The sequence below is a fragment of the Hydra vulgaris genome, chromosome 01, assembly GCF_038396675.1.
Source record: "Hydra vulgaris chromosome 01, alternate assembly HydraT2T_AEP".
NCBI lineage: Eukaryota > Metazoa > Cnidaria > Hydrozoa > Anthoathecata > Hydridae > Hydra > Hydra vulgaris.
Window position 1 is genome coordinate 5,102,971 of NC_088920.1, and position 18,095 is coordinate 5,121,065.

Here is an 18,095-nt window from a genome sequence, read left to right on the forward strand (position 1 = left end):
CTGCCGCCAATATATTAAAAATAAAAATAATACATTATTATATATAGAGATGATAAATAATCTACAGACTTACTCAAAACGTCGTGAACATGTAATAATATCAATAATAGAGTTTGAAATCTATATACTTATTTATATTTTTTTATTTATTCCTATTATTTATTTATATATTTTAAATCTATTATATAATAATATCGATAATAGAGTTTCAAATCTGCAGATAAATTTTCATTTTTTCCGAAGTAAGTGCGCATTTTTATTTTTAAAGTTTGTTGCATCAATTTTTATTTTAAGTTTCTTCCACCAGAAGAATTTGCTATTCTGTTATAAATTTATATGATTTGAAATGCAAAAAATTTAAATTGACACGACATCAAAACTGGCGGATGCTCTACTGTGACTGGTAAGCTGTAATAATTTGCATAGTAAAATATAATTTTTTTAAAAAAGAGTCAAAATAATTTAAACTGAATACTTAATCAAGTATCGTTTTAAGTAATACTACTATAATAGTTGCGTAAGTTACAAAAAACAAAGTTTTATATAACTTAAAAATGTTTTTTTTTTAAAGATACGTTTCATCTGATTCATTATCCAAAGTTTTATCGAAAGAAGATTTTAAATCTAAAGACTCGTCTGATGACAATTCTAAATCAATTAATGTTTTTATAGTTGTTTTTTTTTTTTAATAAATTTTTCGACTTTCTTGTGAAGGCTTTCGCAACGTATCTTCGGTCCATAATTCAATGGCAGGATTCACATTAATTTCTTCACTATATTTCACTATGTTTTACTATGTTTTATCAGTGCACACCCGAATTAAATTATTTAGCCGTTTTTCAGTTAAGCGATTTCTTGCGTTAGTTTTAATTCTATTCATAAGAGAAAAAAAGACTTTCCAGTGTTGTTTGTTACTTTTGCAAGGAAACGTTTGACTGTTGCTAAATCATTAAATTCTTTTTTCTTCAAGCGACTTAACTGTTTTTTCATTAAATCCAGATGATGCTACGGAATCAATTTCGTTGCTTTGAAAAGATAAAGATAACAACTTTGCCGGCGATAAAACTTCTATGAATAATGCTTTATAAAAAGGTATTCGTCCGTGATTCCACTTCTGATGATACCTTTTAAATTTTGCTCTTTCTCCTTGTATTCTCCATATAAATGATAATATCTTATTTATTTTTTCTTATTCTGAAAAAATGATCTTAATCTTAAAATTAATGTAACTAAGAACATTTTCTCCTTCTGTTTCATTTATTTTTCTCGTAACCTTTTTCTCGTAACCTTTTCTTACTCTTACGGTTTTTGTAAATAATGACCTTAAAGTTTTATTCTTTTAAGTTTTTCTTTAAATGACAAGGAATTGTTATCTATTTTACTTTTTTATTTTTATTTTTTTTTATAAATAGTTTGTTAACTATAGATATTTAAATATTACGGTTTTTGTAAATACGTGAGAATAGGGCTCGGTGATGAGGCTAAATTAGTCTTCTTCTTGCCCTGCCAATATTTATTTTTATTTATGTGCTTCGAAACTGTATGTATTATTTAACGGCAAAAAAAAAAAAAGAAAAAAAAAGAAAAGAAGATGTTTCATATATACTCCACATTTGTCTAAGATCATCTCAAGTGCTTGAATTTTATGTGCAATCCATCGTGTTCCTATTTATTATTGCACAAGTATTTTATTTTATAAAAAGTTTTTAGTGCTCAAAACACTGTTTTATAAAGAACTTTTGTTGTATAAAAAAACGAGCATGTAATAAAGTATATTATTTTATAAAGTATTGTTTATAGATTAAATTGAAAGAAAAATCCAATATACCTGATGCTATTTTGGGGCAAATACCTGCAATGAAAATGAATTACTCTCTTCAAGGATAGCAACAAGCTTTCCTAACTGACGTAACTTTTTGGTTGATACATTTTCAAAATGATGTTATTGACATCATTTAACGCTTTTATTTGTGCAAATTTATCTTTTAACGTTAACTCAAGGCGATGTGCAACACACCAACCAAAAGTTATCCATGGAATTTCTTTCTGAAGTAATACATTTACACTTGTCCTACTTCCTCTATTTACACCTGCGCCATTTACAGCTGCGCCATCAGCACCAAAACCAACTAATTTAATTTTAAAATTTTCGATACCTTCTGATTCAAGGGATTGACAGATTTAATTGAAAACTCCTTCAGATATTCCATTCAAGATCAGAAATAGAAAGAAAAGAACACTGCATATCTCGGTCTTTCCTATTGGAATAGGTTCGAAACTGATAATAAATATAGCTTCTTTTTCCATTACAGATACATCTGTTGATGCATCAATTAAAATACTGAAGTAAATTCGTGTTTTTAATTCATTTCTGAGAATATTTGACAAACTCAATCCAATATAATCAATAATAGTTCTACAAGTTATTTTATTTCTATATGCTTAGCCAAACTCTACACCATGATTTTTTTCCAAACGTAATATTTTAGGTTATACGCTAAGCGGAAGCTCTTCTTTGGCAATAAAGTATGCTACCTCAAATTTTTTTCTCGTTAAATTTAGATCTTTTGTGGTCATGGCTTTCAGGCCCAATAAAATATTAGTTTGCCGCGTTTCTTTAGTAGGCTCGTTGATGTGGCAAACCATTTGCATGATCAACTGCGGCACTGTGATGTATCCTACAACTACCTTCATCGCTTCCCCATTCTGGCGTATATCCTTTATAAATATCAATTTGTTTAGTATACTGACGACATACAGTACATTTTAATGCTGTAACATAATTTCCATTATTTAATATCTCTAGCTATTCATTTGCATTATATTTTGCAAGAGTAGTGTTTACCCATTTTGAGCTGTTGTTAGCTGCAATTTTCTACTATTGAGTTTCTTCTTTTCAACAGGTGGTTTTAATTCCGATCACGCTTGTTTTAAAAAATCAAAGTGTTGTTTGTCTCTTTTTACTCGCCTCCATTTGGAAGTGTTGATGTTAGATGATTTTCTTACAATTTAATAATATAAATAATGTGCAAATTCGCAATTGTTAATTTGAGATTTATTTAAAAATAACTCATTCATTGCTATGATTTCGGAAATTGCGGGAAAAGGTTACGAGAAAAATAAATGAAACAGAAGGAGAAAATGTTCTTAGTTACATTAATTTTAAATAATAGTTAAATAAGAACTTCAATCGTTAATGACGTTGAAAAAGAAAAATGATTGCACATTTTATATCTCATTTGTATCATTTGCATCATAATATCTTTCATTCATTTTCATTTAAAACCATTTTATAAATTGCTAATGTTAATTAGTTGATAATCATATTAATGCCTTTCCTCGGCAGATGCTGAACTAATATTTAATAAAATCATGACAATCGTTTTATGAAATAATATCAAAATTATTTATGTTACTTAAAACAAAACTTTATACTGCAATATATATATTTTTAAGATTTCGATAGTAGAAAAAAAAATAGCAAACGCGCATTTGGTAATTTTAATTTTAACTAAATATAAAAGTTGACTTCTCAGTCACTCAGAGTCAACTGAACAAAGAGTCTTTAAAGTAGAGTCTTCGACCGCGTAGACACACAAAGCAACTCAAACGACAACTTGTTCAAAACTGCTCAGAAAGAAACAATTTTCTTACCGACCGTGTTGTCTACCCATAGAATGCTTTGACCCAAAATGCGGTGAACACAGAACCTCGACATTTTCAAATACGAACTTTCTTTTTCCGGAGTCTTAACTAATTGAAATCTAAAAAATTTATTTTCATCGCAGAGGGGCTTGGTGTGCGGCTCTTAGTCGATAATTTGTAAGTTTTGTTGACTACGGATAAATTAAACTAAAAATAAAAAATAAAGGCATTTTTTCATTGAAATTGGCAGTAAAAGGTTATTAGAAAAATAAATAAAATGATATAAAGAAAATATAGGAATAAAAAAATATTATTAGTTAAGATTATATTATTATTAAAACAATAATTAAATAAGAACTTCAATCATTTATGAAAAAAGCAGTTATGGATTTTACCACCAGTAAAATGAAATTAGTCTTGATAAGTGAAGCAAAAAAAATTAATAGTTTACGTCATTTATAATACTCACTAACAAAGCGATTTAAAGTAGCGTACAAAAGATAAAATTATTTTAGAAGCTTTTTTCAAAGATTTACCTTTTATGAAATTTTGGTATATGCATTTTCAAAGACATCCTGATCATTTGTAAAAAGTTATATAACTCTTTTTTTTTCAACCGGTCAACCTCGACCGGGAAGAATCCGTTTTGAGAGGTCAAAATAGCAATTTCAGTCATTTCAGGCGGTCAGTGACCGTTGACCGTCCGTTATTTTCCACGCTGCAAGAACTATAATATAATACTAATTACATATACGGTCCATAATGGACAATTCTCCAACTGCTTAGGGGTTGCCCAAAAATTTAAACCATCTGCTTTACAAACTTGCGGGCAAGTTTGTAAAGCAGATGGTTTGTTGTTGCTTACTTTTGTTTTCTACCATAAATAGGGTTATATTTGTAAAGCATGTTTGTTGTTGAAATTTGAAAACGATGGTTTGTTGTTGCCTAGTTTTCTATTTCCGTTTACAATAAACGCAGAATTTTGTAATAAGAAACTTTTAGGAGGTGCGAAGGGCAAAAAGAAACTTATTTTTAATACTTAATATTTTAGAGGGCGCCCCAACCCCACCCACGCCCTATGCTAAATCCGCCTCTGGGTCTTAAATATTAAACTTTTGGCTAAATTACTATTACCTATTAAAAAATATTTTTTTTCCAGAATCAAGAGGAAACCTCTAACAAATGGTAATTTTTTTTGTTTACTTTATTTTCAAATACATGGTAACTGTGTTTTTTTTTTTTAATTAAAGTATTTTAAATATGAAATAATAGACAGTTTTTATTATATAGAGAAAAAGAAAAGACGATCCGAAGAATAACAACGTTTAACGTTTAACGTTTAGAATTAATATTCTAATATTAATATATTTATATAGCCATTAATAAAAGTTTTTTTTATTTGGGCTTATAATGGAGCACTGCATATTTCTCTGTTTGTTTGTTACTAAATAAGCTCATTGCTTATTAAGTAACACACACAAGTCACATGAAAGAGCTGTTTACTATGGAGGCACTTTTACTTATTTTGATGTAAAAACGCGAATTACTTTTAAGCGTAAATTACTTAACATAAGTCGTATAAAATTATATAATTTACATACATTTAAAAGTAATTCGTTTCTTTTTTTACATAAATTATATAACATTTATAAAACATGAATGTAATTACATTCATGTTTTAAAATAAAGTTAAGTTTTTTAAATGAGTAACTGTTACTTGAAAAAGTAATTTACTTTTACAAGTTAAAGTTATTTGCATTTTTACTTTTAATTGTAAATGTAACTTTGAAAAGTAATTTTGATTATAATTATGTAAAAATTTACATCAAAATCTAACTTACTTTTTAAATGTAAAAATAGTTATTTATGCAGAAAACTTACGTAAATATAATATTTAAAAAACATAACACTTACTTTACAAAGTAAAATAAAACAACATCTTAACAACAAAGTACTTTTAAGTATAAAAGTAAGTAATTAGCGAAAACAACTTTCATAAAAGTAAATAGAAAAAAATTGTTATTTACAATTACAAATAAAAGTAAATTTTTTCTTTAAAACTTTATACTTTAATTTGTAAGTAAAATGTAAGTTATATTATCTACTTTCTCAAAGAACAGTCATTTCATGTGGATTTAATATAAATTTTGAGATAGTATTCAAATCCATTGCCTGTTTGGGGCACTTCTTGGTAATTTTAATGTATGTGGGCAGTGTTTGTGGTGGGGATTCGGGAAAGGATTTTTTTTTTCACGTTTATGATAAAGGGTAGTTCTATTATATTTAGGGGCAAATGTAGTCAACATGCCGGTATACCAGTAGTGTGCCCTGCCGCATTAGTGCTAATAGGGGCTGCTAAATAATCATTGATTTTTTATTTCTTTTTTTGTTGAGCAGAAATAGGTTTGGGGCAATAATGGAACTTTGGCAGGGGAGAGGGAAAGTGGCATAATTTCTAAGCTATTTAAGTCACCGGTCGTAAGAGCGCGCTATTTCTCCAGTTTTTTTTTGTTTTGTTTTTGTTGCTATTTCAATTAAGTCTTTTGTTATGGTAATATGACGCAATTTAAAATTTTTGGTATCAGCAAGGACATCGGCTGCTAAAACAGTTTTCAAAGAATTATACGGGAAGGTTGCGTAAAGCGTGTGCACAAAATATATGTGAAAGTAGAAAAACAACGAAAAAAAAGTACACCTCAATTTTTATTTCGAACCAAGTAATAATTTTAATAGCATAATATAAGAAGATCGGACATTAAAAAAAAATTAATTATTTTTATGGGAATCTAATAAAATTTCGAGCTTTTGCTTTAGTGGTACCCATAAGCTTGCGCACAGAATAAGAATCAAAACAATTTGATGCTTTTTTAAATGATATTTTAATATCTTTAATGTTTCTGCAAAGCTTTTTTGTTTTTTCATTTTTCTTTTAATAATCGCCCAGTACTTTTCAATAACTTTCAGTTCTGGGCAGTTTGGAGGATTTACTGCTTTAGGCGCAAATTTCACATTATTCTTTTTATATCATTCCATAGCTAATTTACAATAATGAATTGATGCTAAATCAGGCTAGAACACAGGTCTGTTATGTGATTAAATGAGAGGTAAAAGGCGTTTTTGTAAACATTCTTTAACATATATTTGACCAGAGTGTGGACTGAGTAATATAAGGTGCTAATTTTTTGCCACAACTGCAAATAACTTGCCAAATTAAAGCTTTTTTTTTTTGCGAACTTGTCATGCTTTGTGTATTTAAATTTCTTATCTGCTCTTCTTCTATATTTGGCAATATAATAAACAGCACCAGGAATTTGTTGATGATCGTACTTGATATAAGTTTTATCGTCTTCAATAATACAAAAGTTTTTAGAAATAAAATTGTCATACAACTTTCTGCCGCGGGTTCTTGCACTTTTTTGTTGAGTTTCAGAACGGTAGGGCACTTTTTGTGCTTTGAAAGAATGAAAACAATGTTTGTTTCTAACTTTTTGCAACACAACTAAGTTCCCTAAGTGAAAGGCTAGGGTTATTCTTAAAACTGTTAACCAGTTTTCAAACTAGTTTTATATCTTTAAAACCTTCCTTTCTTCCACCTCCAGATTTGCGTTTGATCGATTTTGTTCGAGAAAAACGTTGAATAACGCGATTAACGGTGTACGGATGTATTTGCAACGAATTTGCAATCGAATTGTAGCTGCTATTAGGATTTTGTAAATATTTGTGCATAATTTTTTCTCAAACGATTTCTTCTTTTGTCATTTTTAAAACTATTTTCAAGTTAAATCCCAAAACTAACATATTTTTTTGAAACGACAACAAGTTGTAAACGAAATACAAAACAATTAAAAAGATTTTAATACAATCACTGAAAAAAAATGACGTGCTTATTCTTTCACATTTATATCGTGTACACGCTTTATGTTGAGCATGTTATCAGTGCATTGTTTTTTTGTAGCAGAAATATTAAATAATTATATTTATTTTTGCAGATAATCATAATTTAATCTTTCCTATAATATAATGAATATGAATGAATGGTTCATTTTAAAAACAATCTTTATACCAAAGTTATTTTCAGCACACACAATCATCTCATCTTAGGTAACCAGTTTCCTGAGATGAGCTTTTTTTAATGAAATTCAAAATAAAATAAAAAATAAAATAAAATTGTATCTTTAAGGACCATACTTTAGTAAAAAGTAATTATCTCAACCATAGAAAATATCTCCTAAAAAAGTTAACGATACCATTTTTTGAAAAAACTTTCGCTCTTAAAATACCAAAATAAAGCTTCGCGGAGAATAACTGGTGGCCTATAACTATAACTATATAGCAATTAATAGAAAAAAATGTAAGTTACGCCAACTGTGTTTATTTTAGATTACAATGATTAAAACTCACGTTTATAAATATTTTGATAAGTGGTACGAACTTCCAAACAAATGCTCATCCGCGGTTCTATGTGATAAGGACTTCTTGGTGCACCTAAAAAAAAAAAAAAAATGAGCCTCCTCCTCGGAGTAACCCTTGCCCTTGCACAGTAATGGTGAAACATTTTCCGCTTGTGGAAAATGTTTCACCATTATTGTTTTTTTATATTTTTAAATATAAAAAAACAATCAATAACAAAGTTTTTGATTGTTTTTTTATATTTAAAAATATAAAAAAACCTTTTGAAAGTAAATTTTCAAAAGGTTCATTTAATCTATCACAGCTTAAATAACTAATTAAAGATCCATAAATAAAACCAACATAACTGGTTATAATTTGTACTAAAAAGCAATGAAAAAAGAGAAGTGGCGTAGCGTTATATAGCGTTATATTTAGTTGGATGTATATACAGTAGGGTGGAGCGATTTTTAAAATTTTTGAAATTTGATTTGCCTGAGAAGCAAATCACTATCTTTTGGTGAAAAAAGAACCTTACTCTTTTTTTTTTTAGTTTAGATGAGTTCTTGAGGTTCCTCTTTGGATTCTAAATTTTTGATGGGTCCTAATATTGTTTACATTTTTTTTTTCTAAACTATATCAACTTAATACTTAAAAGAAGCAAAATATTATGCTGATTTTGAAAATAATATTTGTTTATATTAAAAACTTAAAATTAAAAAAGTAGAGTTGTTTTTTTCATTAAAAACCCCCGTCCTCAACAAAACGGGGGTTTTAAGGTATATTTTTGCAAGTATTTTTTTCACTAAAAAATTTTTTTAATAAAAATTTGTATTCATGAAACAAGCATTTTTTTTCTGCTTTTTTTGAGTCCAAGGTTGATATGGTTTAGAAAAAAAAAACAATTCAAAAATATTAGGACCTGTCAAGAATTTAAATTCCAAAGAGGACCCTCAAGATCTCATCAAAATCAAAAAATATTTTTTTACTTTTATCTTATAATTAATAGACATTGATTCGTGTCTCAGTAATATTGGTTTTTAAACTCTTTTTTTTTTTGCTATGAAAATCGCTCCACCCTAATATACAGGCCAAGTTATATGATAGATTTTATCAGTCAAAGTAATGTATTTAAAAATGATAAAGCTTATATCAGAAAATTCGGCATTAAAGAATAATGGGAGACTTTGATGTCCCAAATACTAAATGGCTATTTTTTTCAAGTAAAAGTAGCATTGAATTTCTATTCAATGCTACTTTTACTTGAAAAAAATAGCCATTTAGAAATCAAATAAAAAAAACTTATACAGTTTTATTAGATTTTTTTTTTTTTTTTTTTTTTTTTTTAGATTATTCACCTCCCCAAGACCCGAGGGGGGCCACTACAGTCGAGGAGGCTACTCATTTTTTTGTGTTTTTATTTTTTATTTTTTAGTTGTTATTCGTGGTGCAACCCTCTCTCAACTCTTTAACTCCGAAACACGAACCTTGCCGAGCAAGGCCGCTGCGCGGAGAAACTAAGATTATATTGACCATAAAATACTGTTTAAAAAACTTGAACATTATGGTATCACCGGTAACGCTTTAAAACAACTAAAAAGCTATTTAAAATACCGCAAACAATTTGTCTATAACTACAGATCTTCTTCATAAGATTATCTAAATATAGATTACCTAAATATAACCTGTTGAGTTCCACAGGGATCTATACTAGAGCTTTTATTAATGCTAATTTATGTTACGGTATGGTGTTTTATCTAATCGTGTGGTGTTTTATCTAATAAAAAATTTGCAAGTTTTTGTTTATTTATAATTTAATATCATATGTACGTTGTATTTTTATCAAATATGACTTCTATCGAAAAAGAAAACACCGAAGTCTTGATTATATTTGTTCGGGAAATATTTCAAGAAATGTTCCGTAAACAACAAAAAGATAGCGTTAATACGTACACCGATTGAGCGAATTTAAAACACGTCATTTTTAAGAGGTCTGAACTCCAATAGGAGGGGTAAAAAGATACTTCCGTTACAATATTTACTTGAGAAAACGAAGTATAAACATCTAACTAATACTGCTAAAACAAATATTTACTATAAAATCAATCATGGAGTACAATATGATTTCAAAGATGAAAGTTGAAGAGTTAAAAAACTATCTAAAGTTAAGAGGATTAAAGTTAAATGGTAAAAAGGAAGAGTTAGTCGCTCGTGTATTTGCTGCAATAGAAAACAATGTTCTACCAATAAAAACAGCAGTAGAAGTTGAGGCAGATTTAAAAAAAGAATATAATTTGAAACTTGAATTAAACAATATGCAAATACCTGATCCATTTAAAATTCTTAATGGCTGGATGGACGAAGAAGAGGGTATGCCATTCTGGCCAATGTTGTTATATCCAGATATATTTACCTATTTAATGTTTAATCCATCAGAACTAGGAAGTAAAGACTTAAGTGACTATAAAAACTCAAAAGCATACAGCTACTATAAATCTTCCTGGATTCAGCCTCTTATGTATCATAATTTAACAGGAAGTAATTATTGTATATTTAAATCAGAATGTCGAAGATCACAATCTATTAATGATACATATCATAAACTGTGGTTAGTATTAGAAAAAAGTGGAAAAATAAAAGCCTGTCATTGCACATGCATGGCTGGCATGGGTCAAACTTGTAATCATGTTGCTGCAGCAATGTATAGAGTTGAAGCTGCTGTAAGAAACGGATTAACAAACCCTGCATGTACAAGCACTTCAAATGAATGGCTGCCATCTCAAAAAGAAGTAGCACCTTCTAAAATCAAAGATCTTGACTTTAGTCGTGAAGATTTTGGCGAAAGAGGTAAAAAAAAGAGAAAGTTAGTAGATATACAAAAAGAAAAATATAATCCTCTATCAAATAATACAGTGCAGTTATTAAATATCAATGATGTAGCTTCTGCTTTGAGAATATTGTGCCGACAAGCATTTTGTTTACTGCTGTTCCAAAGCCAAAAATAGACTTTATTCGTGAAGTTTTGACAAACGTTGATATGCCACCAGTTGATTTGCCAAGCATTGACAGTTTAATTTCTACCTCTCCGTGTTGTTCTGAATTTTTTACAAGTTTAAAAGTAAACATGTCAGCTGAAAATATAAAACGAATAGAGTTAGTAACACGAGGTCAAAATGAAAATGAAAATTGGTATCACTATCGAAAAAGTGTTATAACTGCCTCTAAAGCTCATGAGGTAGCAACGAATATGGATAAAGTTAAAAAAACTGTCGGTGGGTATCATAACTTTTGGTCACTAAACCAAAAAATATCAGGACTGACATTTACTAACCCCAATATCCCAGCCTTAAAATATGGTCGTACAATGGAAGTTGAAGCAGTGAATGCATTTTATGAAAAAATGAAAGGTCATCATAAAAATCTTACTTTGAATGAATGTGGACTTTACCTGGATTATGAATATCCTTACATTGGAGCAAGTCCAGACCGAATAATGTCATGTGACTGCTGTCCTAAAGCATGTATTGAGGTGAAATGCCCTTACAAGATTAATTTTACAACACCAACAGAATTAAATTTACCATATTTAATAAAAGAGGGTGTCAATGTAAAACTTAAAACTAACCATACTTATTACACCCAATGTATGTTACAAATGGCTGTTACAAGGTGCAGTGTTACATACTTTGTTGTATGGACTCCACATGGCATAGTTGTTGATAAAATTAATTTTGATGTGTCTTTGTGGAATTTGTTAAAGGAAAAATATATTAATTATTATAAAGATAATCTAAATCTTTTCAAAAAACATTTTTTTACATTTAGGTTTTTATCATATTTTTAAAAACTAAGTTGTTTTTTTTCCACTTTTGCCTTGTCTCTTAATTATTATCTTTCTCTAATTCTATTATTTTTGTTTTTAAAATGTTTCTTGATAAAATTTATTTTTTAATGTTTGTCAGTAAAATATATACTGTGATAATACTGTGATTTGAGGATATATTTATATTTTAATGAAGGTGAATGAAATTTAAATAGAAATCTTCACAAACTTTTTCATTTCTTTTCCATTTGTTTAACCTAAGTAAACTATATGTAAAGATAGTGAAAATTGACGTTAACTTTTACCATTATTACATATAATTTAAGTTTTGGTGATCTTCTTTTTAATTAATTGAATTTTATTAAGTTTTTGCTTTGATTTTTGTACTTCATTATACTATTCCTTACCTCTCCTGCAGGGTCTCAATTTTCCTATACTTTCATAAAATTTATATGGTAAAAATTTATAAACTTAAATCACCTCATATGTATATATCTATAAGTCCATCAAAGGCGGATCCATAGGGGTAGGGGTTAAAAACGAAAATAAATTTGGGAGCCTGGGCCTGAATAAAATAACATTAAAAAAAATTTTCTGGTGCAAATTTAAAATCATGTGATTGCTTGCTTACAAATCATTAAATCTAATAATTGCCCCCCTCCCCTTACAAGATATTCTGGATCCACCAAATCGAAAAATATTAAAATCGCCCCTCCCCTTCCTACAAGGTTTGCATCCACCCTTAAAGTCCATAAACAATGTTGAAGATTTGTCAAGTGAAGTAAGTATCATTGCTGAAAATAATGAAATACCAAGTTATTAGTTTTTGAAACATAAAATAATCCCGGGGTAGTATTTTACAATTCTGGGTTGGTAGTTTTTATGGTTTTTGCAAACCCAAAAATACTGCTATTGCAGGTTTGTATTTTTACATTTTGTTTTTAAAATTTTTAAACTAGTTTGCAAAAAAAGACATCGTAATCAAAGTTAAAGAAGTAAGGACCGGCGATAGGTGTCTAACATCTCCCCCTACTCTAGTCTTGATTTGTAGTCGGCAAATATGGACATCGTTGGTCCTAGTCAGCAATATGCGCTTATGACACCCCAAGAAAAACACCTCTTCGTGCAGCCCCTGAAAGAAGTCATTGATATCAAAGTGAGACAAAGAATTTATGCCGCCTGTAGCTGATTTTAAATTTGCAGATCCTTCAACTTAAAAAAAAAGTACTAGATTTGTTTGGCATCCACTATTTTTGTGAATATGTCTTAGGCGTAAAGTATGAAATTATTTTATTTTGTTTAATTTAATTTGTTAATTTCATTTTACATAAATTACAATTAATCGGTGCATTGATTACCAGGGGCGATTCTATTAATTAAAGGAGGGGGGATCCTTAAATGGTGCCACTGCCTTCCAAAAAAATGTTCTTAAAACTCCATATCTACAGACTAGCCGACTATATTCTTGAAAATACAAACTATGAAATATATAACTTGGAAATTACCTTTATAGGGAGGGGTTGAGACAACCCCTTCCCCGTAAAATCGCGCCTGTTGATTAGACAATAATATAACGATTGAGATTTGAAAGTAAATTATTCGACCTCCGATTAACCAATCAACCTCTATTATAGATTAGACAAAATAAGAACACCCAAAGGCACAGGAATAAGTAATAAAACCCCCAAAAAATATTTTACAAATAAAAACAATTTAGTGAAACAAAAATATATTTAATGAGTACTAATTTTTGGTTTAGGGTCAGCTATAAGTTTTGATTTTAAATTTCAAAGTGCACCACACGTTAGTAAAATATCATCTGCATGTTGCAGCATGCTAATCGACATACTTCATTTAGAATTCTGTACGTTTTAATACGGTTAACAGCTCGCTCTACATGTATTCTCAGATTTGCAACATGTTTTGTTTTTTGAACTTCTTCGGCGGTTAACTGGCTTTTTAAGCGGGCACCAGGGGGCACAACTAAAGTACAGAAATTTAAAATTAAATCTTCTTGAATTTGAAAACCTCGATCAGCCATAACTTCGTCACCTCGTTCTAGTAGATTATAAATACCACTATCTCTTGTAATAAACCTATCACTTGCTCTTCCTCCATAACACGATGAAAGAAATGTAATATATCCAGTTGGACTAACACCTATTAAGAATTTAAATGTATTATGATGCTTATAGTCTGACCAGGTGCTTGATTGCTTATCAAGAGACTTTGAACGTTCTATAAAAACTTCTGCACAATCAAGAATTACTCTACATTTTTGATAACCAGCTTTTACAAAAACAGGTGGCAGATTGCTACGAATAGATTCTCGTGGAAGCCATACAACTAATGCTTTTCCTAAAACTTGACTTAACATTTTAATCCAAGTTGTGAATGTGCGTGAACACAATGCTGGGGATATGCCAAAACGATCGGCCAAGTCTTGATTTAGAAGTCCTAATCTTAATCGCATTAAAACAAGTAAAAACTCGTCTCTTTGTGATAGTTTTTTTGATTTTTTCATTAAAGCATGCTTTTTCTTGTTTTTAGAATTAGTAAACCTTTTTGGACCAGACCAATAAAATAAATTTGGTAAATATGGTTTGATTAGTAGAAACAAACTCTCAAATAATGTGATTGTTGATAAACCAGTATAAAAGTTCATTTTAGCATCAGTTTTGATTTTTCTCCATGTAAATACTGGACTTTTAACACTATCAAATAATATTTGACGTTTGAATCTTTGGCAAGTTAATGTTAACGTGTTTACTTTACTGATAAGTGATTCAATTAAATTACTCTTGTCAACACATACTTTGCAAACTTTAATTGATTGTATAGAGCAATACGAATGATTAGATACTGGTGAGAAAAATAATATATTTGTTTGTGGTGAATTATTTTCTTCATCTAAATCTGTTGAAATATCATTAGAATGATATGGTTGTCCTGAAGCATGTGTCATAAAAGTTGAAATATTATTAGAATCAGTTGGTTGAAGCAAGTGAGGTGAGGTCGTTAAAGCATGTGTCATAAAAGTTGAACAACTGGTACCAGCAGTGCAGTTAAGTTTTTGCTTTTTTAATGGTATAGGGTGTTTTAATAAATTTCTTCTAGATTTATTAGCTTTTATTTCATATCCAAGACATAAAGTAGGCGTAGGGTTTGCAGTTGAAGGAATTCCATCAACAAAGTGTATGGAGCATACCCTATCACTACCTGTTGGCTGCCATAATGTCTTATTTATACATTCTCTTCTTAAAGCTTTGACCCATAATTGTCTTTCTTTATTTTTTTGATTTTCTGATGGAAACTTATATAATAAAAATGGCTTTTCGCATAATTGGCATTCCTCTCTTCTTATATTTTGTTGGTGTTCATTGCATAGTTCTTTTTTCCATTTTTTCAATCTATATGTACTATTTGTACAACCAATTACGGCACAATTAACTTTCGGCATCTTCAAATACAAATTTTGTTTTTAGATTATACTTTATAATTAAATAAATTTTATTTGAATGCTTTTGATAGATGTTTATACTTCGTTTTCTCAAGTTTTAATGGGAGATTTGATACGTTGTCTCTACTTTTACCCCTCCAACGGGGTCTCGAACTCCCAAATCATAATGGCGCGTTACAAAGCTCAATCGGTGTATTGAATCTAACTATTATAAGCAGTTATTTTTTATTTTTAGACAGGGGGTTTGACCGTAGATGTTTAACTTTTTAACAGTTTAACAGGGAATTTGACTTTTTAACAGGGGATTTTAACTGTTTAACAGGATTTGACCGTAGGGTTTTACTTGTTTTTAAAATAAAGTTATATTTTGCAAAGAATTTAAGAAAAGTTGCGAATATGCAAAAAGGAAAAACTCAAAAATGTCTTGCTTTAATAATACATGAAAATAATCAAAAAACAACTAACGAAGAGGAACAATTATAATCTTTGTTTGATAAAATTTTTTTAGGGTTTATGAGAGAATTTAATACTCACACTAACCTTTATAAGTGCCTATCTATTATTGTTAGAGAAGACATTCTTAAACATTTTTGTGAACTTATTAAAAAAAGTGAACAAGACATTAGTTGACAGGCAAAAAATATTTATCAATTTATTTGTAACAAGCAAAACAAAAACATCAGCCATTAGATGTTTGCCATTCTCTGTCTTGTAATTATTGAAGCTCATAGAAGATACTATAGGGTCCAACCTAATCAGAAGGTAATTGAATTGATTTCTCATCACAACTCTTGACATTTTTTCTCACATTAATTCTTGAAAATTCTACATAAAAAATCCGATAAGACATGTACCAGAAAAAATCTGCTCGGACATTTTAAAGGATATTTATTTAACTGTTGTATTTCGATATTGAATGTTATATATATTTTGAAAGTATTATTATTTTTAAACTTCACTTAAGAAAGTTTGTGAAGTTTTGTTCATGAGAATGCACGCACTTTGCGTTTTACACTCAACATTAGCTTATGCACAGTCTTCGGCTGGGCTTTCTAGGTAGCTTCAAACCATTTATTTTTAAAGTTTTTATTGTTTTTGGTTTCTTTTATATTGAACCTTAATTTTCTTTTGACAAGAGCCCAATTTTTTTCGATAGGACGTAGTTTGGGGCAATTTGGTGGATTGCAGTGTTTTTCAACAAAATCTACTTTATGTTCTCTAAGTCAGTTTAAAGTTGTCTCAGAGTAGTGACATGATGCTAAATCGGGCCGTAATAACGGGTGAGACGCGTGTATTCTTAAAAACGGCAAAAGACGTTTCTTGAGGCATTTTTTTATGTATATTTGGTGTTAATTGTTCCCGTAGTCACAAAACAACAGCTTCTTTCACCACATTTACAAATCGCTTGCCAAACTAAGAATTTCTTAGCGAATTTTTGCATTCCAATGCATTTATATAATGGGATTCATTTTCTTTCGATTAATTGTTGAATAATTTAAGCAAAGAAAAGAAATTTAATAAAGAAAAAGATGATGCAGCAAAGTAAAAATTTAGAACTGTACTTGATATTTTTAACAGATGATTGATATGACAGTTGATGATGGATGACACAAGTTGATATTGATTTCCTGAAAGAAATTATAAATATGCAGCACAATAAGTTTCATCGTCAAAAATCTAACAATATTTTTTGGCACATAATTTTTTATAGAGCATCTTTGAAGAGCGAATTGCGACAATTTATTGCTTTTTGTCACAACGAGGAACTTTTTTCTTTTTATAAGATTAATAGCCACAATTTCTCTTTACTCTTTGAATAGTGGAAGCACTTGAAAACATTTTTTTTTTCCATTTTCTGATTTGTACCTAGGGGCGGATCTAGCATTTTTTAGTCTTTGAATTGGCTAACTTCCAGACAGGAGCAAACTCCAAACATTTATATGTTTATACTTATGTCAAATAAGAATGCTTTGCAAAATATTGCGATGATTGGAGCCTGGGAACAAAAAAGCCCCCAAATTTTTGCCCCCCTACCCCATACGTGAGAGCAACAAGTTGATATAAATTTTTTTTTACTATTTTCAACTAGACTTATATTCATCAACAAATTTTAAATTTCATAGTAAAACACTTTAGCGTTCAAAAATTATGACCATATAAAAAATAGGCCCCCCTCAATTTAAGGGGGTTGAAAATTTTATTTGGTCATAATTTTTGAACAATAAAATATTTTACTGTGAATTTTAAAATTTGTCAATGAATATAAGTCTAGTTGAAAATAGTAAATAAAATTTTTTATCAACTTGTTACTCTCACGTTTGGGGCAGGGGGGGGCGAAAATTTTGGGGCTTTTTTGTTCCCAGGCTCCAATCATCGCAATTTTTTGCAAAGCATTCTTATTTGACATAAGTATAAACATTTGACATAAGTATAAATGTTTGGAGTTTGCTCCATGTCTGGAAGTTAAATATTTTGAAGACCAAAAAATGCTGGATCCGACCCTATTTGTACCAGTGTCCTTAAATCATTTCACAATGCTCTGCACTGTTCTCAAAGCAATCTGCAACTTTTTAGACATAGTTTTGTCTTTATTTGATGACAGTTTAATTAAAACTAACTGTTTTGATAACAGAGTTGTTTAAATTTTGAATAACACTAATACAATAGACATATTATGTCTATTGTTTTCATAAAAATAAAAATGACGATCTCCAACTTACTCTTATTTAATTCTAATTTATATAAATATTTCTTAAGCAAAAAACTGTATACATTAGT

At 29.3% G+C, this 18,095-nt stretch overlaps 2 protein-coding genes across 2 annotated transcripts; one reads left to right on the forward strand and one right to left on the reverse strand.

Annotated features, from left to right (window-relative positions):
* The first annotated feature begins 10,142 nt into the window (after positions 1-10,142).
* LOC136073995 (uncharacterized) lies at positions 10,143-11,039 on the forward strand. Its single transcript, XM_065786293.1, has one exon. The coding sequence runs from the start codon at positions 10,143-10,145 to the stop codon at positions 11,037-11,039; it is 897 nt and encodes a 298-aa protein (XP_065642365.1).
* A 2,622-nt stretch (positions 11,040-13,661) lies between these two features.
* On the reverse strand, positions 13,662-15,317 carry LOC136073996 (uncharacterized). Its single transcript, XM_065786294.1, has one exon. It carries the CDS (start codon positions 15,315-15,317, stop codon positions 13,662-13,664), a length of 1,656 nt encoding a protein of 551 aa, XP_065642366.1.
* Between the last annotated feature and the right edge of the window lie 2,778 nt (positions 15,318-18,095).